At 51.9% G+C, this 22,189-nt stretch overlaps 1 protein-coding gene across 2 annotated transcripts; it reads right to left on the minus strand.

Annotated features, from left to right (window-relative positions):
* Positions 1 to 226: 226 nt before the first annotated feature.
* Positions 227 to 18,358, minus strand: PFAS (phosphoribosylformylglycinamidine synthase). Of its 2 annotated transcripts, XM_057716420.1 has the most exons (27): positions 14,910 to 18,357; positions 14,690 to 14,825; positions 14,123 to 14,228; positions 13,588 to 13,777; positions 13,395 to 13,500; positions 12,911 to 13,051; positions 12,668 to 12,792; positions 12,373 to 12,501; positions 11,824 to 11,955; positions 11,567 to 11,695; positions 7,928 to 8,001; positions 7,660 to 7,816; positions 7,312 to 7,373; positions 7,023 to 7,184; positions 6,650 to 6,775; positions 6,385 to 6,516; positions 5,909 to 6,139; positions 5,600 to 5,780; positions 5,438 to 5,521; positions 5,061 to 5,216; positions 4,728 to 4,847; positions 4,166 to 4,311; positions 3,835 to 4,042; positions 3,584 to 3,675; positions 3,393 to 3,507; positions 2,468 to 2,791; positions 227 to 2,357 (listed from the first exon to the last, which is right to left on the minus strand). In XM_057716420.1, exons 1-27 carry the CDS (start codon positions 15,049 to 15,051, stop codon positions 2,047 to 2,049), a joined length of 4,017 nt encoding a protein of 1,338 aa, XP_057572403.1. In that variant the 5' UTR covers positions 15,052 to 18,357; the 3' UTR covers positions 227 to 2,046. The 2 variants fall into 2 exon arrangements, with proteins under 2 accessions (XP_057572403.1, XP_057572404.1); XM_057716421.1 differs by lacking the exons at positions 227 to 2,357; positions 3,584 to 3,675 and having other exon boundaries at positions 2,629 to 2,791; positions 14,910 to 18,358.
* Positions 18,359 to 22,189: the final 3,831 nt, after the last annotated feature.

Consider the following 22,189-nt stretch of genomic DNA (forward strand, 5'->3'; position numbering starts at 1 on the left):
TAATGTCTGAGGGTGGGTCTTGCTTGGCCAGGGTGATCTAAACCAGAAACCACTCCAACTCCAAAATGTGTGAATTCACTTATCACAGCCGATCAGCAGGTTACTTCACATGCAATCCTTCTATTTTTGCATCAAGTGCTCGTAAACTTGACGTCCAAGACTTGGTATCAGCCCTCAAAACTGTGCATTTGGGATTACCAATTATATATATATATATGGCTTCCCTGCATCAGGTCAGTTAGCAAAGCAATGAGAAAGACCTGAAATGGTTATTGTCTCCATAGCCACAACCTAACACTGTTTTATCAGTCTCTCCTTAGGCTACTCTACCAGGAGTGCACCACTCAGCCTCCCGCTTCCCTGAAGGCCCAGCGCCCTCAGGATCTGAGAGTCCAGTCTCCATTCTCAGGGAAATTTCTTTAATCAAGACGTTGAGCTATTTAGGGGGCAAATTGACTTGAGCTGTACAACAGGACAGTTATGACAGTCATGAGGAAGTGGCCTCTATACACAGTCTTGTGAGCGAAGGAAACAAGGACAGCTGTCAGCAAGAAGCCCTGACAATGCTGCCTCCCGGAAATGTGACTTCGGGACAGCAGGAAGCAGATGCTGCAATTGATTTAACCTTATTTCTCCCTTTGTTTTAAAAAGGGAGGGGGGCACCTATCAAGTACCTTGCTGAACTCTTATGAAAAATAATTTAGATATATATAAAATGCCTAGCATATGCTTGGCTCATGGTAACACATACAGAGAATTTTTTCAGCTTTATTGAGATATAACTGACATATCATATTATGTGAGTTTAAGGTGTACAAAGCGTTGATGCTACACAGCAGATGACTATCGCCATACCTTACACCTGCATCACATCACATAATTACTGTTCTGTTTTCCCAGTGAGTACATTTAAGCTCTACTCTCATAGCAACTTTCAAGTATGTAATATAGTATTAGTCGCTATAATCACTACACTGTACATTAGATCCCCAGAACTTATTCATCTAACATCTGGAAGTTTGTACCCTTTGACCAACATCCCCTTTGCCCCCATCCACCATTCTGGGCTCTGTTTCTATGAGTTCAGCTATTTTTAGATTCTACGTATAAGTGAGGTCATACGGTACTTGTCTTTCTCTGTCTGACTTATTTCACTGCGTATAATGCCTTCAAGGTCCATCCACGTTGTTGCAAACAGCAGGATTTCCTTCTTTCTTGTGGCTGAATAATACTTTGTGGTGTGTGGTGTGTGTATATATATATATATATATATACACACACACCACATACACATACTATTTTGAATCCTATCAGACCATAAACTGCCTGGCAGCAGTGACAGTGCTTGGCACTGCAGCAAATCACTGAACATTAATAGAATGAACAAAGGAATGAATAAATGCCTACTAAAGGCTCAGTGCCAGGGATGAGGGTGATGACCACTTCTGTCAGGAAGCGAGCTGCTAAATTAGGAGAAGCAAACATCAGGACTATTGAGTTCAGAGGCCAGAACCAGGGCAGCCCTACGACTCAGCTGGACACACTGTTACAGAAGCTGCCAACAACTGCTTACACTGAGCACAGCACTGCATTTAAAAAGAAGAATCCAGAAAGCGTCTGCTGGTTTTCAGATGAGAACGCTGAGGGCCTGACTGGCCTGCTTTTGTCCGCACCCATCCCCTAAACCCTGGCGATGAGGTACGGAGGTGTGGGACATCCCTCCGAGCCCAGATAAGTGACATGAGTGACGCGCGGCTGTGAAGCACCCTCCCCATCCCCCCATGCATTCCAACTTCCCACCGCAGGCTCTTTTCTCTGGACCACATGTTGCTTCCCAGGCCCACAAAGGACAAAAATGTTAGAACAAAACTGAAAACAGATCCAACAGCATAAGGCAAAGGCAGGCAAATTAATAAAATTAGCTGAGGTTTTTTTTTTGGCATCTTGGTCCCTGTCTGTCCAAGACACACTTGGAAATAACATGAGGTACTTCTAAAGACACCCCGGGTACAAACCACGGGGCCCAAGGGAGCCTCTCCGGCCTGCTCAGCAGCCTGCTTCCAGGGTCCAGTCCCGGGCATTGATGAAGAGCTGCAGCCAGGGGGAGGTGGAGAGAGCATCAAATGGAGGCGGTCGCCATGCCCACTGCCAAGGCCTCACAGACCGCTCAGGGTGAGGCATGAGAGCCAGGTGGCGGCCATCGGGGGAGCAGACGCCAGCTACGCCCCCTGGGGATCCATTGGGATTCAGGGGGTACTGTTCCGTGGGGTTCCCGTCGTCATCCGCCCAGTGCAGCGGAGCCAAGCCTCTGGCCTCAATCTGGGCTTGGAGTTCCGGGGAAGAAAATGCCATGTAACCTGGAACAGAATGGGGAATGAGGGATGTGAGAGCAAAGCTCCTCGACATTCCCCCTTCCCCAGCCTTGCCCTCAGGCCCTCCGCCCTCCCCTGCCTCCCCGGAGCCTGACCTTCCCCATGGGCGCTCCACACGGGCAGCACAGCGCCCTCCATCCCTCGCAGCATCAGGGCCGGCCCGGGCCCCACACGCACGCTGGCCCAGCGCGACTCGAAGCGCCCAGACCGGTTGTGGCGCAGCAGGAGGCCTGGCCTCGCCGGCCAGGACTCGTGGCCCATCTCTGCCACCTCCTCACTGGGAATGCCTCCCACCCAGCCCAGCAGGGCCAGCAGCTGGCAGCCGTTACACACGCCCAGGCTGAAGGTGTCTGGCCGCTGCCGGAAGCGCCTCAGCTCAGCCCCGGCCTGTGGGTTAAAGGTCACAGCAGCTGCCCACCCTAGGAGGGAACAAGAGGCTGGGGTGAGACCCGGAATGGGGGGGTGGGGGGGGCGAGGGGCCGACTGTCGTCTTTCTGTCCCAGCGTGCCCTCTTATACCCGCCCAGGACCCCCCCCCCTTCTGTAGAGCTTGGGGCAAATGCCAGGGGAAAAACAGGTTTACCTGCTTGAAACGGGTATTACCAACTCCTGGGCTGGGGCCGGCCCATGATGAGCTTTCTGCTTAGCCAGCAGAGCATTTTCAAAATTTTTTATTCGGTGGCCTAACATTTAATCGGGATTTTTGGCTTCTCTTGAAAAACAGAAAGATCTGGCTGTGCTGAGCCTGCTTTCCTACAGAGCAACCTGCTGGAGCTGAGTAGCAGCTCCCACTTCTGACAGGGCATGTGCCCCGTGGACTGGCATGGCACTGCCCAGCCCACCTGCCTCGATGAAGCTACCTGCAGGCCTCCTGCTGGCGTCTGGCCCAGAACAAACGCGCTCGCGCTCCCCTGGCCGGCCTCGTGGAGGCAACAGGCTGGTTCTCAGTCAAGGACGAAAGGGGCTAAGGCAGCTCTTTAGGAATGTGTAGGGAGGGAGTGGGCAGAGGCCACACGCTCACCTTTGGCGGAGCCCAGGACGTCCGCATAACTGAAGCCACCCACGAAGGCCACGCCTCGGAACGTGTCCAGCCCGATCGCGCCAGAGCAGAGGTCCTGCATGGTCACATCCCACACCTGGCAGGAGGGCGAGAAGTGTCAGAAGGCAAATGGCCCAAAGCCCAGCTCCGGCTCTGCCAGGCACCCTGCTCACCTCAAACCCAGCCAAGTGGAAGGCATCGGCCATCTCCCGGTCTCCGTTACTGCCCTCTTCTCGAAAGATGGCAACTCGGGGGGCAGGACCCCCTTGGGGGAGAAGGAGTGTCCTTGTTCCGGAGGGCTACTTCCCCACCCCAGCCCCCCAGACACCTTGTCCAGGGCAGGCCCCTGCATCCAAGCCTTGGGCTCCTCCCCCTAGGCCCAAATTCCCCAGGGGAAGCCAAGCTTCTGCACACACGCCCTCACCAGGCTCGTGAGGCACGGAAGCTTTGGGAAAGGTGGGGGGCAGGCAGTAGGTGGGCCCTGTCCGCTCCCTCAGCCCCCGCTCTTCCTGGGCCACACAGTGTGGCTCTGCCTGCAGCCGGTCCAGCTGGAAACTGGTCTCCTCCCAGAGGGCTCGTAGCTGCCCAACAGGCTCCTCCAGAACCACAGCCCCGTTCACTGATACCCGGACCTAGAGAGGGGGCAAATCTTTCAGGGGCTAAGAGCAAAGATGCCCACCCTGGGCCCCCTCCAAGGTTGGCAGAGACAAACCACGACCTCCCTTGTGCAGGCCTGCCATTCTTCACTTCCTCACCATGGCGTGGGGCCCGACAGCGCCTGTGCGGCCCAGCTCCAGGCAGTGGAGGCCGGCATCCCGGTAACGCATCAGCACTGGGGCCAGGTCTGGCTCCTGCAGCTCCAGCACAAGGCCTGGCTCCTCAGCGAACAGTACAGGCAGCGCTGCGAGAGTAACAGGGCTGTCGCGGCACTGCCAGGGACCCAGAGGCAGAGTCATAGGCAGGGATCAGGGCTGGGGTGAGGCCCGCAGGACCGAGGCTGCGGCATTGGGGAGTACGGGAGGTCTCAGCGGACTGCAGTCAGGGACAGAGGCGCCACCTGGCTCAGGGGCCAGAGAAGACAGCAAGGGACGCAGGAGAAGAGGAGCTGGGGACACTCCACTTTTTCTTTTTTGGCCACACCACGTGGCATGTGGGATATTAGTTCCCCAACCAGGGATCGAACCCACATCCCCTGCACTGGAAGCACGGAGTCTTAACCACTGAACTGCCAGGGAAGTCCCCACTCTTTAATAGGACATGGGGTCCGCAGGGTGGGGCAGGCAGCCCAGGCTGGAATCTAGATGCCAGGATCCTCACCATCGACCCCAGGGGCAGGGACATCCACCTCTATCCCACAATTTCCAGCAAAGGCTGTCTCTAGCAGGCAGGTGATGAGACCTCCGTCGCTGACATCATGGCCTGAGCAGAGGAGGCGGTCTGGAGGAAGGAGAAAAATTCTCAGCAGCCTTGGGACCCAAACCTGGCAGCCCTACCCCTCTTCCGGACAGTTGCGAGAGGGCAGGTGCGAGAACGTGGGCTCACTCAGAGAACCAGAGAGAAGGGCTTCGGATCCCTCTTGCCCCATTCTCACACATTCAGCTGGTGAATGCCTGCCTGTGTCAGCCACAGGGCCCCGCCCCCCAGCCTCACCTTTCAGCAGCCCCTGGGTGATACGGAAGGCTCGCACCAAGTTCTCGGGAAGGTCCAGGTCGGGAGGCTGCTCACCAAGCTGGGAGAAGCACTGGGCCAGAGCCGTGCCCCCCAGCCGGTGCTGCCCAGGACTCAGAGGCACATAGAGCAGGCGGCCTGGGGAGACAGGGAGGGGTGAGGGGAGATGGATGGCTCAGGAGAACCCTTCCTGCCATGCTCACTGTAGTTCCCAGGATGTGGTGAGACACCCGGGCCACCAGCCCCGGAAGGCACCACGGCCCCAGTGCTGAGATGAGGGGGCCCAGCTCTCACGGAGCAGACCCCAGAGGACCAGGCCGTGAATACACAGTGCAGCGAGGAGCGGGGAGCACTCATACCTCTCCCTCCAGGATGCTTGAGGTCCGGAGTCACAGTGGCTGTAATGTCTGGACAGACAGCATAGGCTGAGATGACCAGGGACCCTGCGGAGCAACGAGTGGAGACTGAGGCGCAGCCCGGGCCCGCAGGCCTGCCCCTCACCTCTGGTGCCCAGACCTCACCGGGAGCCCGCACGGTCTCAGAGCCAACCCGGGCGGCCATGCTGAGGGAGTCCTTGCCGCCGTCCACCGCCACACCCAGGGCCGCCATCACTGCCACCATCGCCTCGCAGGCGTCAGCCAGAGCCGCGCCCTCCCCCGGGCGCTTGGCCGCCCACATCCAGTTCCCGCTGCATTTCACATCCTGGGAAGCGGCAGAGACTCGCGTTAGAGAGGGAGAACGGAGTGGACCGGCGGAGGGGTAAGCGGGCGGTGCAGGTGGCTGCGTCCCAGAGGCCTGGGGCTCCGGGGCAGAAGCTGCAGGGGACTCACCCGGAGGTCAGTGACCAGAGCAAACACCAGGTTGGTGAGGGCTTCGGCCACGGCCAGCCGGGCAGCGACCCTGGGGTCCAGCAGGCTCTTGACTGGCTGCTCTCCCAGGGCTGTGGCAGCCCCTATGAGCTCCTGGTGACTCAGTGCCACAACCGCCACGTCGGCCAGAGGGGTCTGCAGGGGCCCCACACACTGCTGCTGTGCCACCAGGCCGCCCACAGAGCGGTCCACCTGTGGAACCAGGTGGCGCTGGCAAGAGGCCAAGGGACAGGGACAAGGGGGTGGAGGGAGGCCCGGCTCGCCCTGAACTCACGAGACTCGGGAGGGACAGCAGGGGGCCGGGCCATCGGGGCAGCTGCCCTGCCCCTGCCACGTCTCGCTTGGGTCTGACGGGCCCCCACAGCCGTCCCCTGGGGTGGGCGAGCACAGGGAAGGGTGCAGAGGGCCGAGGGGGCGGAGCAGGGGTGCGGGAGGACCTTGTTGGTGAGGTAGCGCTTGCTGGCCACCGCAGGCAGGCGGAGGACCCGCGCCAGAGCCTGGCGCACACTCAGCCCCGGGGGCAAGACCAGAGGCTGAAGCACGGGGAGACTCCTCTGGAGGAAGAACTCCTGCAACACAGACAGCAGCAGACGGTGAGTGCCTCGGGGAGCCCTGGGAGCACAGGTGACAAAGCCCGCGTAGGGCAGAGGGTGGTCTGAGGGGCAGGGCCAGAGAAGGAAGAAACCTCCCACACCCACATACCTTCTGGGGCATATTGCCCAGCACCCAGTCCAGGTCCAGGTCCACAGGGGTCGGGGGAGGAGTTGGGGGGGCATCCCCCTGGCCATCTCTTCCCACAGGACACTCCCGATCATCCACCAGCACTATCTGCGGACCACAGGGACACCGCCCGGTGGGAATGAGACTAGGACCACCAGCAGGGAATAAACACTTCTAGAAAGCAGGGCAGAAATGCTCTTTCCACCCATCTGGCTTCTCCTATTGAGTCCCACCCACACATGCTCTTCCCCGCGACTTCCATCCTCTCGTCTCTTTCGCACGACAGCTCTCCCTCCCTCGCAGGCAGCTCAAGTCCACCCACAGCATCCGCTGCCGACTCCCTGGGCCAACTCACTCTCCTGTCTCCGGTGATGGTGCCCACAAAGCAAGTTGGGCAGCGTTCCCGGGCGCTGACACGACGCAAGAAGTCCTGGTCAGGGGGCCTCAGCAGAAGTGCATTTGACTCCTGGTACTCGGCCCCCCAGATTTCCAGGGCATTCAGGGTCGGGTCCCCGAGCTGCACATTCATGGGGGAGGACAAAAGGGCAGGGTCAGTGGGCGCTCCCAGTCTCACGTTCTTGCTGGGAGTGGGGGGCAGGTGGGTGGGGCCGGCTGGGACTGGCAGGGGCAGGGAGGAGACCTACCTGGAAGCGGCTGGTGTAGATAACGGCTCCAGCTGGGTCACTCAGCTCCTTCAGGACATTGCCTGGTAAGAGGGTTTCCGGGAGAGGTGCTCATCTGGCCCTGGTCAGCACTGGGCAAACAAGGGGCCATCCCAGCCTCCAAAGGAGCCCCTAATTCTGTGCATCCCTCTTTGAACTGCTGCTGCACCCTCTCCACCAACTAACCCTGAGCCTGTCCAGAATGTGCAGTGGGTGGAGAGCAGGGCCCAAAGCTGGCCGGTTGGTTGCAGATCCGCGATGCCTCTCCCTAAACCGAACGTGGCCGGAGACGAGGTAGGCCCAGTCCCCTGTCCCAACCCCTTCTCTCACCATTGCCACCAGCGCCCTGGTCATGGAGGCTGCAGATGGGGTTCCCCCCGGGGGCCTCCACACAAGCCCGGATCACGCGGTTCATCTTCTGTTCCATCTCCGGGTCTCCCCGCTGCACAGCCCTAAAGTCCAGGTCGCTGGCATTGTCTCCCTGCACCTGGGAGGACAGATGGTATACCTCAGCTCAGGGGGGCTGGGAGCTCACACCCCACCCATGCATGGGGCCTGGAGACATCACGGAGTCGGCATCTGAGCTATTCCCACTTACCTGCACAGACGACGCAGCTCCGCCCCCAACTCCAATCCTGTAGACAGGACCCCCAACCTTAACAACGTCCATGCCTGCGAGGAAGGTGGGCAGAATGAGAACACCCAGGAAGTGATCAGAAGTGTGAGTATGAAGCAGTGTGAGGACATAGGGAAGCCGATATTAGAGGAGAGAATCAAAATTCTTTGATTGGGTAAATACGCTTCGGGACTTTACCCTCCAGATTTATTTGTGCCGGTACAAAATCACCTAAGTACAAAATTAAACACTGCAGCATTATTTGTATTATGAAAGACAGGAAATAATCTAAATGCTAATAACAGAAAACTGGTTAAATAAATTATAGTATACGACATACAATGAAAAACTAAGCCACTGAAACAGAATTTTTTTTTGGCCGTGCTGCGCAGCTTGTAGGATTTTAATTCCCCAACCAGGGATGAAACCTGTTCCCTTAGCAGTGAAAGCATGGAGCCCTACCCACTGGACCACCAGGGAATTCCCCTGAAAAAGAGAATTACATATGAATATAATGAAGTAATATGACCTCATCAGTATGAAATGATCTCCAAGTATATTCCCAAGCTGGAAAAAAGCAAGGTACAGAAGTGTGCATACCCACTTAGAAGAGCATCATCAAAAAGAAGAAAATACGTAGGACTTACACACTGAAAATTATGAAATATCTTAGTAGGCCTAAATAAATTGAAAGAGATCTCATGCTTATAGACTGGAACTTAATACTGTTACGATGGCCATACTCCCCAAAGTGATCTGCAGAGTCAACACAATCAACCTTTTTCAAAGAAATTGACCAGCTGATCCTGAAATTTATATGGAAAATCGAGGGACCTAGAACAAAGCCAACCCAATCCTGAAAAAGATGAACAAAACTGGACTCACACTTTCTGCTTTTAAACTTACTACAAAGCTACAGTAAACAAGACAGTGTGGTACTAGCAGAAGGAGATAGATAGATAGATAGATAGATAGATAGATAGATAGATAGATAGATAGATAGATAGATAGGTAGATAGATCAGTCATTGGAATAGAACTGTAAATCCATAACTGAACCCATGCGTTTATAGCCACTGATTTTTGGCAAGAGTTCCAAGGCAATTCCATGGGGTAAGAACAGTTTTTTCAAAAAGGATTGTTAGAACAATTGGATATCCACATGTGAAAGATGGAAGTTGGCTCCCTACTTCACACCATGTACAAAAATTCAAAATGTATCAGAGACCTAAATGTAAAAGCTAAAAGCCATAGAACTATTACAAGAGAATATATGAGTCAATCTTGGTGACCTTGGCTTAGGTAATGGTTTCTTAGTCATGGCACTATAAGCCAAAAGCCACAAAGAAAAAATATATAGATAAATTAATTATACTTTACCAAATTAAAAACATTTGTGCTTCTGGGGACACTAAGAAGAAAGTAAAAACACAATCCACAGAATGGGAGGAAATATTTACAAACCATCTATCTATCTGATAAGGGGTTAGTATCCAGAATACGCAAAAGCTCTTACAACTCCATAAAAAAAGACAAACAACCCAATTTAAAGATGGGCAAAGGTTAGGAATAGATATTTCTCCAAGGAACATATACAAATAGCCAGAAAACACATGAAAAGATGGTCAACATGATGGGTTGTTAGGGAAATGCAAACCCAAACTACCATGAGATACTACTTCAAATCCACTATGATGGCTACAATCAAAGAGCCAGATAATAACAAGTGTCGATGAGGATCTGGAGAAACTGGAACCTTCACACACTGCTGAGGGGAACGTAAAATGATGCAGCTGCTTTGGAAAACAGTCTGGTAGTTTTTCCAAAGATTGAGTACACTTCACCACATGACCTAGCAAGTCTACTCCTAGTTACATATCCAAGAGAATTAAGAACATAAATACAGAGGAAACCTTGTACACAAATGTTTACAGCAGCATTATTCATAATAGCCAAAAAGCAGAAACAGGCCAAATGTCTACCAGCTGATGAATGGATAGACAAAATGTGATACAGCTACATGATGGAATATTATTCAGCCATAAAAAGGAATGAAGTCCTGATACACAGCATAATACGGATGAACCTTGAAGACATCATGTTAAGTGAAAGAAGCCAGACACAACATTTACAGCAGGGAAATCCATTGAGACAGAAAGTTATGAAGATTATTGGTTTCCAACAATGGAATATTAGCCATGAAAGAATGAAACAATGCCATTTGCAGCCACATAGATGGAGCTAGAGATAATCATAGTAAGTGCAGGAAGTCAGAAAGAGAAAGACAAATATCATATGATACCACTTCTAGATGCCACGTACACATTGATACCAATGAGTTAACTTACAAAAGTGAAACAGACTCACAGCCTTAGAAAACAAACTTACGATTACCAAAAGGGAAAGTGGGAGGAAGGGATAAATTAGGAGGTTGCGGTGACCATCATCCCACTAATACATACAAAATAGATAATCAACAAGGACCTACTGCACAGCAAGGGAGGTGTACTAAACACTCTAATAACTTCTGTCTGAAAAGAAACCAAGACTAATAGATGTATGCATATGTATAACTGAACAAGATTCTGTACACCTACAAAAAACACATTGTAAATCAACTTAATGCCAATAGAAAATAAAAATTAAATTAAAAATAAACAATAAGTACAAAAAAAAAAAGATTATTGGTTTCCAGAGGCTGAGGGAGGGGGCAAGGGAAGTGACTGCTCACGGGCACAGGGTTTCTTTCTGGGGTGGTGAAAGTGTTCTGGAATTAGAGACTGACGCACAACTTTGTGACTATGCTAAAACCACTGACTTGTACACTTTAAAAGTATAAACTGCATGATACATGAATTACATCTTAATAAAATGCTTATTAAAAAAATAAGTGGGGCATTCCCTGGCGGTCCAGTTATTAGGACTTGGTACTCTCACTGCTGGGGCCCCAGGTTCGATCCCTGGTCAGGGAACTAAAATTCCATAAGCTGTGCAGTGAGGCCAGAAAGAAAAAACAGGTGTGCACACATGCTATTGGTTTAAAAAAGGGGGGAAAATATACACATGGGTCTGTTTATGTATGCAGGAGCTGCTTCTGGTAGCGTACAAAAGTAACCGATTAAGGTTGGTTATCTCTTGGGAGGGAAACCGGATGGCTGGAGGTCAGGGGAAGGAGAGTTTTCACTGTATAATCTTTCTTTGCTTTTAAAATTCTGAACCATGTGACTGGTCACCCATTCAATAAATGGTACCTGGCCTTTATCTGGATTCTACCACAGGTCCTAGCACGGTGCCCAGTACCCAATGGGCGCTCAGTAAATGTTGACTGATTGAACTGAGCTCACAGATAAAAACAGGTCCTGGATAAACACTGGCTGGCTTGACTTAGCAGGGTGGGCCCCTGCCATGCAGAAGTTAACCAAAGAAGAGACAGAGGCCATGCAGACTGAGCCTGCCCACTGGCATAAAGCCCTGCCCTGCCTTGAAAGCCTGTACTGGAGAGAAGAGATGTGAGCTGGGAGATAAAAAACAGACCACTGAAGTTCCTCAAATTCCACTCCTGGGGCTGCCACATGCTGGGGAGAAAGCTGGCTGAAGCTGGAGAGAGGTGGCGGGCTCTTACCTGGTTCTGGGGGCTCCTTGCTCACGTGCTCAGCTTCCATGGATCCAATGCCTCCACTAAACATGATGGGCTTGATCCACTCACGACGCTGGCCATCCGGGAGCTGGAGGCCCAAGGAGCGGGCAAAGCCTGGGGTGTGGACATCACAGGGAGAGGGGACAGGGTCTAGTCACCCAGGCTCCTCAGCGCTCGCTGGGTCACAGACCCCACCCTGCCCTGCCTCTGGGACTATTATCCCCAATGCCCCCCGGCCTCACCAGCCAGCACTGGTTCCCCAAACTTGTTGCCGTAGTCAGAAGCCCCATTACTGGCCTCAATGGCAATCTCCAAGGGTCGGGCAAAGTTCCCAGGATACTGGAAGCTTGGATCCTCCCAGGGCATACTGTAACCTGGGCAGGAAGGAGAAAGATGGATGGACTGTGAAGATGGAAGACGGAGGAGCCAGGGCCCTTCAGGAAGAGTCTGACTCTTGGGATCAGAGTTCTCAACACTTTCTAAGAAACTAGATTTTGGGGCCAGTTGATGGCCATAAGTCCAACCCAGTACCACATTTTTTGTTGCTGTTGCTGTTGAGTAGATACTAGTTTATAAAGAAAACTGTGGTGCTGCAAAGTCAGACCTGGGTCTCCCTTGGTCTACTGTCCTCATGACCATGGTTGGCGAAAGGTCAGCTACTCTAGAGCACCCCCCCGCCCCCGCCAAAAGGTACCCACGATGATCCCTTGACCTAAAAGAGAAAAGTGCGCGGTACCTGCCAGGAAAAGGGACCTGGAAGGGGAGATGGGTAGAGAGGAAAGAGATGGGACCTGGGATGTGTAGGTTTCCAAAGCAATAGCCAGCAGTGCCAGCCACCACGTGGGCCCCACGGCCTGTGCACTGGATATCTCGGATCCGGCCCCCTGTGCCAGTGGTTGCACCACTGAAGGGGGCTACTCCTGTGAAGAGAGAGGGAGGGCATTGGTACCGAAGAGCAAACTCCACCTCTGACACCCCACTGAAAATAAGGACATGCAGCCAACCTGTTGGTCCCTGGGTGGGCCTGGGGCCTTTGCCCTACCCTACACTCTGACCTTGCCTATCCCTCCTGGGGACTCAGCTCACCTGTGGGGAAGTTGTGGGTCTCTGCTGTGAAGACAACATGTCTCAGCCCCTGACACTGCAGGAAGCAGCTTGGCCGTGTGGGGTCCTCCGGCCGCAGGAATCGGACTTCCTTCCCCTGGATTGCACTGTGGACACATCCATTCTAGGCCTCACTTCCTTCCTGGGATCTGCACTTACCCCACCAGAGCCTGGGACCTCCCGTTCCCTGGCTCTGAGGTCATCCCAGCCAAGGGCACAGCCCACCTGCTGTTGTCACAGAACTTGAGGACGTTGTTGGGGTTTGAGGCCACCTGGGTGCTCATGATGGACTCAAACAGCGAGTGTGCCAGCTCCTGCCCATCCACGTGGAGTTGGCCCTTGAAGAACCAGTGTCGGCTGTGCTCACTGCAGGGGATGGCGTGGGGAGGAGAAGGCAGGGCGGAAACATGGGTCACTGCTCAGGCCCTGCCACGTCGTCTCACCAGCATAAATGGCAAGAGTTACAGCCACAGGTCAAAACGGACTCCAGAAAGTCATAAGCTTCCAGCAGTCTGTCATTGTGGATTGCCCAGATCCAGAGTGAAGACAAAAGCAGATGGGAATGCAGACTGCTGGGTGGGTGGGGAACCAGGCACTCGAACAGACTCAGGGAGGCCCCGAGGCGGAGAGAGAGCCACGGAGAGTCCCTGTAGTCTTCCCTTCCAACCTCCATGGGCTCACACATCAGAACGTCCCCATTCCTCCCCACCTATTGGACTGAGCCAAGTCGAAGGCCTCCACGGTGCTGGGGTTCCGCTGCAGCTCCTGGAAGCGCTTGGTGTAGAAATCCAGGTCCCAGGAGTCTAGGGCCAGACCTAGGAGACAACCCCGGAAGAGCTGACTGTGGGACTCAGCTCCAATACTAGCCTGGCCTGGGCCTTCCGCCAGGGACCCGTGCTCACCTAGCTCCTGGTTGGCTTTCTCCAGGGCAGACCGGCCCTCAGCCAGTATGTCGATTGGGCCACTGAGGGGTGCTGGGATGCACCCCAGGGAGAAGCTCTGGATGGGACGGGGGAAGTGCTGCTCGGTCATCCGGTCATGCAGGGTGGCCAGGGCCGTGGCCTCCAGCTCAGCCGAAGGCGGGTGGGCAAACTAGGCGTGGAAACACACACAGAGGGCAAGGGGTACAGGGTTGGAGAATGGACAAAACGGTCCATGCTTGGTCCTCCAAGCCACACACAGGGCCAGCCCACTGCTAGCCTCTCTGGCACCCTTGTTCACATTAGAAAAAGATGCCCCTTAATAAGGGGAGCACAGGCTGGTTTTCTGTCCTATTCACTCCCTGACCAGGCGGCCTCAGGCAGTGAACAACCTGCAAACAGGGCAGGCCTCAAAACAGGAACTCTTTCTCCTGCTTCTCATCATTTCCTTACAGTTTAGGATCCAATCTCTTGGCCCATTTCCTCCTGATCCCCACCAGGTTGCCTCCTGCCTCACCGAGAGCAAGTAGCGCCGGGTCGGCTCCACGCGGTCCACAGCCCCCAGCCCCACAGCCTGGCACACGGACACGATGTTGCTGGATGTCGGGGTGGAGAAGTTGAGCCTGTGGATTGGTTAGGACCGGATGGTTAGGACCTGAGCCCCAGCTGAGAAGGTGGCTCCTGCCCACGGCTGTCCAGCCAATCTCCCACCCACCCCACCCGCCCACACCATTGGCCTCTAGCCTCAGACCTGGGCACCGAGAAACCTGCTGTCAAAGGCCATTCAAATCAAACCATAATTATTCTTATAGCATCAAAAATGCTTCAATTTCCACTTCTCGGAATGCAATCTGTTCTATTTCCAGAACGTGCCTGGCAGCTGGCTCAATCTTTAAAGGTATCTTCCCACACGGGGAAAGCATGTGCACAGCTTTCCAGGCGGGGAGTAGGATGAAAGGAAAACAAATCTCCCAAGGATCACAAGAGGAGGAAGAGGAATGAAAGTGGAAGGGGTGGCAGCGTGTTTGGACGGGCTGACGGGCTCTGGACCATGGAACAAGCTGCCCAAGGCTGAGACACCTGCCTGGGCCCGACCTCCAGCAGCAGGTCCGTGGAGCCAGGAAGAAGCCAGGACTCCTGAGCAACATCGTCCAGGAACAAGGGGCAGCCAAACAGCCACGTCAGTTTCTTCATCTCCTCAGCGCTCGGGGAGGACTCAGCTGCAGGGAGACAGGGCAACGACACCTTGAGATGCTGCCCCTGGCACTTGGTATCTCTCCCAAGAATCCAGTACCTGGCCCAACCTGTCCAGTTCACGTTGTAGCACAGCTCAGTCTTGACACCCTGCAGCTCTGGCAGTTCCCCTTGCAGCTTCCTTTGAGTGTATTCAGAGGCTGCCCTCTCGTGGCCAGATGGACGGACATAGAAGTGAAGGACTGAGGACATCTCTGCAGGTGTCCCGTGCTGAAGAGAAGAGTTAGGTTCCTAAAAAATAACATTAACTAGAGCCTATCTGTTGAACCGATTTCAAATTTCAGGGACAGCTGAGACTTCGGAGGCATTAGCGACAGGGTGGGGGAAAGCAGTGTAGGTACTCAGGGATAAACGTATCCAGACATTTCCAGTCCAGTGTGGTCAAGGCCAAGGGACTGTGGGTACCAACCTAGCACTTTGGAAGTTGGAAAGACTTCCAAAGGGAAATAATATCTAAGCGTAAACGTGAAAGAGGAGCTGGACTGGGCTGGCCAGTGAAGTCAAATGATAGTTCCTCTACTTCAGTGTTTCAGAATAGTATGTCCCTGCTCAAGGTAAATCCAAAGACTTTAGCCTGACAGTCAAAGGCCCTCCACATCTATCCCCAGCTACTTTTCAACTTCTGATCCCATTTCTTCTCAACAGGACCCTGGCTTTACTCACTAAACCCTGCCTGGCCTCCTCGCCATTCCTCTGCCCTATCCTAGAGCATCTATGCCTATCCCTATCCTATCCGAAGCCTTCCCATTTGTCAAGGTGAGTACAGGTCTCACCAGCTCTGGGAGGCCCTCCTCGCTGCCCAGCACTCAGGGACACCTCCCTCCTAGAAGAGCTGAGGGCTTCTGATCCGCACCATTCATTCAGCTCTGATCTCACACACACACAGGACTCCCAGGTGTACACGGCCTCTTTCCAAGGAAGTGGGAGGAAAGGAAACTCATTGCCTCACTTCTTCACTTGGACAACTCATAGGCATCTCAAATCTAACTTACTCAAGGCTGAATCTGACTATTCTGTCAAGGTCACCAGACTGCAACGTTGCCAATCTAGAGGTCACTTAACTGCTCACCTTATTCAACCTCTCCACAGCATTTGACTTAATTCATTCCTTACTTCCTGAAACCCCTTCCTCTCTTGACACCACTCTCCTGATATTCCTCTGCCTTCTGGTTGCTGCTTCTCAGTCACCTGTGCTGGCTCCTACTCTTCTGCTCACCTCTAAATGGTGTGTGCCCAAGGCTCTGCCCTTTGTTCTCTTCCCTCTAAATGCTCTTCCCAAGTGACTTCATCCAGACCTGTGGCTTTAAATACCATCTATTAGAATGAACCAATGAAACTGCCAGCATTCAACCTTTATTTTTACCAAAAATGGCAATTTAGCATGACTAGAGTTAATATCTGCCAACGGATTCCCTAACTTTATTCAACTCTGACTCTCCCTGAAACTCTAAACCAGTACATTCAAATACTTAGGTTAGGACTTCCCAGGTGGCGCAGTGGTTAAGAATCCACCTGCCAATGCAGGGGACACGGGGTTCAATCCCTGGTCCGGGAGGATCCCACATGCCATGGTGCAACTAAACCCATGTGCAGCAACTACTGAAGCCCGTGTGCCTAGAGTCCGTGCTCTGCAACAAGAGAAGCCACTGCACTGAGAAGCCCACGCTCCACAAGCAACAGTAGCCCCAGCTCACTGCAACTAGAGAAAGCCTGTGCATAGCAACGAAGACCCAACACAGCCAAAAATAAGTTAAAATTCTTAAAAAATGTCCTTTAAAAATGCTTAGGTGACATCACCATATAAATATCTCATAAACACAGCCTGTTTTGGCCAAAACAGAAATTTTGATTTTTTTTTTAAATTTATTTATTTATTTTTATTTTCAGCTGCATTGGGTCTTTGTTGCTGTGTGCAGGCTTTCTCTAGTTGTGGCGAGGGGGGGTGGCTATTCTTCGTTGCCGTGTGGGGGCTTCTCATTGCAGTGGCTTCTCTTGTTGCGGAGCACAGGCTCTAGGTGTGCAGGCTTCCGTAGTTGCATTGCGAGGGCACAGTAGTTGTGGTGCACAGGTTTAGTTGCTCCCCGGCAGTGGGATCTTCCTGGACCAAGGATCAAACCCATGTCTCCTGCGTTGGCAGGCAGATACTTAACCACTGTGCCAGCAGGGAAGTCCCAGAAATTTTGATTTATCGTTTCTCCAGACCTGTAGTTCCCGCAATTTTCCCCATCTTGGTTAACACCACCATCATCCAATCTGTTGCTCAAGCCAAAAACACAGGAGTCAACCTTAATTTTTCTTCTCTTGAGCCCTCTCTATACCCAGTCAACGAGGGAATCTATTTCCAAACATATCCCAAATCTGTCCATGTCCTTTCCTCTCTGTTACCATCACTCCAGTTCAAGTCAGTACCAGTACTCACTTGGACTAAGGCAACAGTGGCCCTCCTGACCAGGACCCCAGATCCTACTCCTGCCCCAGTCACAATCCACTTGCTATAAGTTAGCATAAATGAGATCATGGCTTCTCATCACACACGGTATAACATTCCAACTTAGTACCCTGCTTTATGTGGTCTGGCCATTGTCTACCTCTCCAACCTTGTTTCATGCCACTCTCCTTCTCACCCACAATGCACCAACCACACCGGCTGCTTTTCCATTATTCTAACTTGCCAAACTCAGTTCAAAAAGGTATTTTTCTCACCCTGATATCTGCATGGCTAGCTCTTTCTTGTTATTTAGATTTCATGCAAAATTCACCTTCCTGGAAAGGACTTCCTTGACCAACCGTTCTGAAGTAGCCATTATGAGATGGCCTTCTATTAATCTCCTATATAGTACTTATCACTATCTGACATCGTATTTTTAGTTCTACCTTCCCTACTAGAACAAAATCTCGATGAGGGCATGAACTGTAGCTATTTTAACTCCATTGGATTACCAAGGTTTAGAACAATACCTGGGGCTTAAAAACCAAAAAAATCTCAAACTTGTAGACTGACAAGTTCCAGGACAGGTCTCATTTCAGCAACAAGTGCTCCTGCCAGATTTGATTCCTCCCTTTCTCAGCGGCTCCCACCCCAAGCTTTGACCTTTCTTTTTATCTTCTTTTTTTAAATTTCTTTTGGCCGCGCTGCGCGTCTTGTGGGATCCTAGTTTCCTGACCAGGGATTGAACCCGAACGCTGGGCAGTGAGGGGGCTGAGTCTTAACCACAAGACCGCCAGGGAATTCCCCTTAACCCTTCTGAAAGTTTCGCGCCTCAGTTGTCCTCCATACCATAATTTTTTCCTGGGAATTATCACATCCCAAAACCATTTTGCTTATTAAACCAGCTGATTTTCGTCTATCATTCCCAGTGAAACAAAAGCTGCAAGAGCACAGAAACAGGACTGTCTACATCAGGGCTGTCTCCCCAAAGACCAGCCTGGGGCTTCACATAAAATAGGCGGCCAACACATTTTTCTGTTGGTGGAATGAGTGAATTGTTAGGGGGATGAGTTTACGTAGGGTCTCCCCTGCCGGGCGTCCAACAATCGCGAATGGGCGCCTGCACTAAGGCACGCACGCAGGCCCCCGCTGGGCGCAGCTCAGCCTGTTGGGGATCCTGCAGCGGCCTGGATCAGGCTTGGGGTGGGTGTCTACGCGGTGCGGCATGCAGGGGCATCCGGATTTACGCGCGGTGGCCATACGCACGTGGCAGCAGTTCTCGGAGTCCCTGGGCTTCTCGAATCCTGGCGCGCCGAGCAACGTCATCCGCGTGCGCCGCGGGCAGAGGCGGAGCCTACGGGCGCCCCGCCCCCTCTCTCCCGCCTACCTTCCCTCGCTCCTACCTTCGTTCCCTGCCTCTTTCCCGCCGGGGTCAATTAAAGTTTGCGAAAGTACAGTCAGTTCCATGTCCCCGCGCAACTGTGACCGGGACACTGAATGCAGGAAAGGGACTGAGAAGCACCTTTCCTGTCCAGGATTCAGTTTCCCTCCCCCTACTCCCTTGGCTTGCTTTCTTTCACTTTTGTCTTTGCTAAATGAACTCGTTTGTTTAATTCTTAGCAGAGTGGGAGGCATATATATATACACATTATATACATATATAACGTATACATGTATACATTATATATATGTATATAATGTATGTGTATATATACACATTGCGGGGGCCACCGCAGGGCATGTGGAACTTCCCCACTGTGGGAAGACATTCAGGAGTCTTTCAGAAACCTTGAAAATGTTAAAGTATGTGGGCCAAGCGACTGGATGCAGAATGTCCTGCTTGAGCAGTGGAGGAGCTGAGGGTGCTGGGCGTGGAGACTATGGGGGCTTAGGCAGAAAATTGACCCTCTCTGGGGGCGCTGACCCTTTCTCACTGCATTCCTCATAGTCACCCTGTTTGGCCCTGGAGGATGGCTGGTTAGCCAGAGACGGGTAAGATTCCTCAGGGGAGGAACAACCTAAGACAGGCACAGTCGCAGAGGGGCCAACAGGGGTGGGGCACAGACCCTTAATCCTTCTGAGAGAGGTCTCCAGCCCCCAGGGCTGCTTTGCTCTCCACGCGCAACTCATATCCGCACCCTGCTCAGATCCACACCTGCTCAAATCGGACCCAGGAGGCAAACAAAGATCATTGCCCCAGTCATCTGAAGCCTTTGATTGTTTATGGGATTAACCTGGGAAGTGTTAGCCAAGAACTCAATAAAAGCAATGTGGGAGGAATCAGCAAGGCTCTTGATCCTAGAGGTCATGAGCCACCCCCGTCCCATCTTTCTCTTCAGTCTGTGTCTGTGTTTTCTCTTCAGTCTGTGTCTGTGTTTTCTTCAAGCTTGCGGCACCCATCACTCACCTCGAGTTGCCGAGCTGGTCTCGGCACCCCACCAGGGATCGAACCCATATCCCCTGCACTGGAAGTGCGGAAGCTCAACCACTGGACCACCACGTAAGTCAGGGATGCATATATTTTTAACTTCTGTATTCTGATTAGTTATAGGAACAGTAATGATGATCGGAAGCATTTATTGAACACCCATTAAGGCACTTCATATGATCTCAGTTGATCCTCACAAAAACCCTATTTTACAGATGTGGAAGCTGAGGCTCACCGCCGTGCTCCTTCCTTAGTTTTGTAACTCAAACACTTAGCACCTATTTTTTTTTTGCACATTTTTTAAACTCTCATACTACATACATATACGATTGTATTAGTCAAGATCCTATCAGAAAACAGATGGCACACTCAAAAAGTTTTAATCAAAAAGAATTTAATAATCTACTTAAAGAGATATGGGCAGGATTAAGGGAACAACAAAGTACAGTGGGCCACCCAGAGCCTGGCAACAGCAGTAAGTGGTAACCACCTCCAGGCGTGAAGGGACAAAGGGAGGAATGGTGTTATCAGCTGGGCGAGAGGTGGAGCCATGAAAGAAGGGCATTCAACAGACCAAGGGAGCTACTGCCACAAGCACAGTGTTGAGGGAGAAATAGAATAAACACCGGGTTCTCTCTCCTCCAGTCCTGAGTCCCTGTGCAAAATGTCTCTGTCTCCCATTAGCCAAACCTTGACCAGAAGCCTGAGGGCAAGAAAGCTGGAATGGTGCGCCAGGGCAAACAACACAGTACCTAGGCCAATGGTCTTTTTTTGCCGAAGTCCAGCTCCGGCGGGTCCAGGAGTACCCAAGGGATGAGTGGCGTCGGCGCAAGGAAGAGACGGGGAGGCCTGTGTCAGCGATGCAGGATCTCTCCATTTATTGTCAGAGCTTTGTGTGTTTATATAGTGAACATATCTCAGAAAAAATCTTTTATGGCAGAGCATATTGTCCCTCAGCATCTACCAGTTTCTTTCTTTCGTCAGGTTCGGCTTGCAAACCCTGTAACTCTGAGATAAGCATATGTAAATAACTTCTTAATCTTATATCTAAGCAAACTATAGCCCTTAGTACCCATAGGAAACCTTGTGACTCTGAGGTACGCATATGTAAATTACTTCTTATATCCAAGCAAAAGATAGCCCTTAGCACCCATACCTATGCCTAAGGTCTACGTCTATACTTATGCCTGCAGCAATCATAAGCATTACAAAAAGAGCCACCCCTCCCTTTTCTCCAGCATTTAGTAGCCTGAGGTGCCCGCCTTCTCCAGGAAGGGGTGGTGGGAGGGGACTTGGTGGGGCAGACACGGAGAAAGAATGTCAAACCCTGGTTCTTTCCTGGGGACATAGAAACAGGGAGGGGACGTGGGTGGTAAGCACAGTATCACAAAGAAACAAAGAGCAGAATGTACAATGGGTGGAGATGGTCTGGGGCCTGTCCTTGCGGAGCGGTCGCCTTGCGATCCTCCTGCTCCGAAATGCCCTTCCAAGGAGTTCTCGCCTTGCGGTCCTCCTTGGAGCCTGGTGACCTTGTCACAGCATTGGCTTGTCCAGACGGCTCCCGACATTTTTTTTTTTTAATGTATTTATTTATTTATTTAGTTAGTTATTTTATTGGCTGTGTTGGGTCTTCGTTGCTGCCCACGGGCTTTCTTTAGTTGCGGCAAGTGGGGGCTACTCTTTGTTGTGGTTAGCAGGCTCCTCATTGTGGTGGCCTCTCTTTGTGGAGCACGGGCTCTAGGTGTGTGGGCTTCAGTAGCTGTGGCATGTGGGCTCAATAGTTGTGACTCATGGGCTCTAGAGCACAGGCTCAATACTTGTGGTGCACGGGTGTAGTTGATCTGCGGAATGTGGTATCTTCCTGGGGCAGAGATCAAACCTGTGTACCCTGCATTGGCAGGTGGCTTCTTAACCACTGTGCCACCTAGGAAGTCCCCAATGGTCTTTTTAAAGAGTCAGGCAAACTATGGAAAACAGTATGGAGGTTCCTTAAAAAACTAAAAATACAACTACCATATGATCCAGCAATTCCACTACTGGGCATATACCCTGAGAAAACCATAATCCAGAAAGAAACATGTACCACAATGTTCACTGCAGCACTATTTACAATAGCCGGGACATGGAAGCAACCTAAATGCCCATTGACAGATGAATGGATAAAGAAGATGTGGCACATATACACAATGGAACATTACTCAGCCATAAAAAGGAATGAAATTGAGTTATTTGTATCAGGGTGGATGAACCTAGAGTCTGTCATACAGAGCTAAGCCAGAAAGAAAAAAACAAATACTATATGCTAACTCATATAAATGGAATCTAAAAAAATGGTACTGATGAACCCAGTGACAGGGCAAGAATAAAGATGCAGATGTAGAGAACGGACTTGAGGACATGGTGGGGGTGAAGGGGAAGCTAGGACGAAGTGAGAGAGTAGCACAGACATACATACACTGCCAAATGTAAAACAG

The sequence above is a fragment of the Hippopotamus amphibius genome, chromosome 17 (assembly GCF_030028045.1).
Source record: "Hippopotamus amphibius kiboko isolate mHipAmp2 chromosome 17, mHipAmp2.hap2, whole genome shotgun sequence".
Taxonomy (NCBI): Eukaryota; Metazoa; Chordata; class Mammalia; order Artiodactyla; family Hippopotamidae; genus Hippopotamus; species Hippopotamus amphibius.

Excerpts from the sequence above, each read along its gene's own strand:
- PFAS (XM_057716420.1), bottom strand. The coding sequence starts at position 15,051 with ATGTCCTCAGTCCTTCACTTCTATGTCCGTCCATCTGGCCACGAGAGG. Across the intron at positions 4,848-5,060 it reads CACCCAGGGGCTGCTGAAAG|ACCGCCTCCTCTGCTCAGGC; the intron begins GTGAGGCTGGGG and ends TCCTTCCTCCAG. Across the intron at positions 4,043-4,165 it reads CTGTCGGGCCCCACGCCATG|GTCCGGGTATCAGTGAACGG; the intron begins GTGAGGAAGTGA and ends CCCCCTCTCTAG.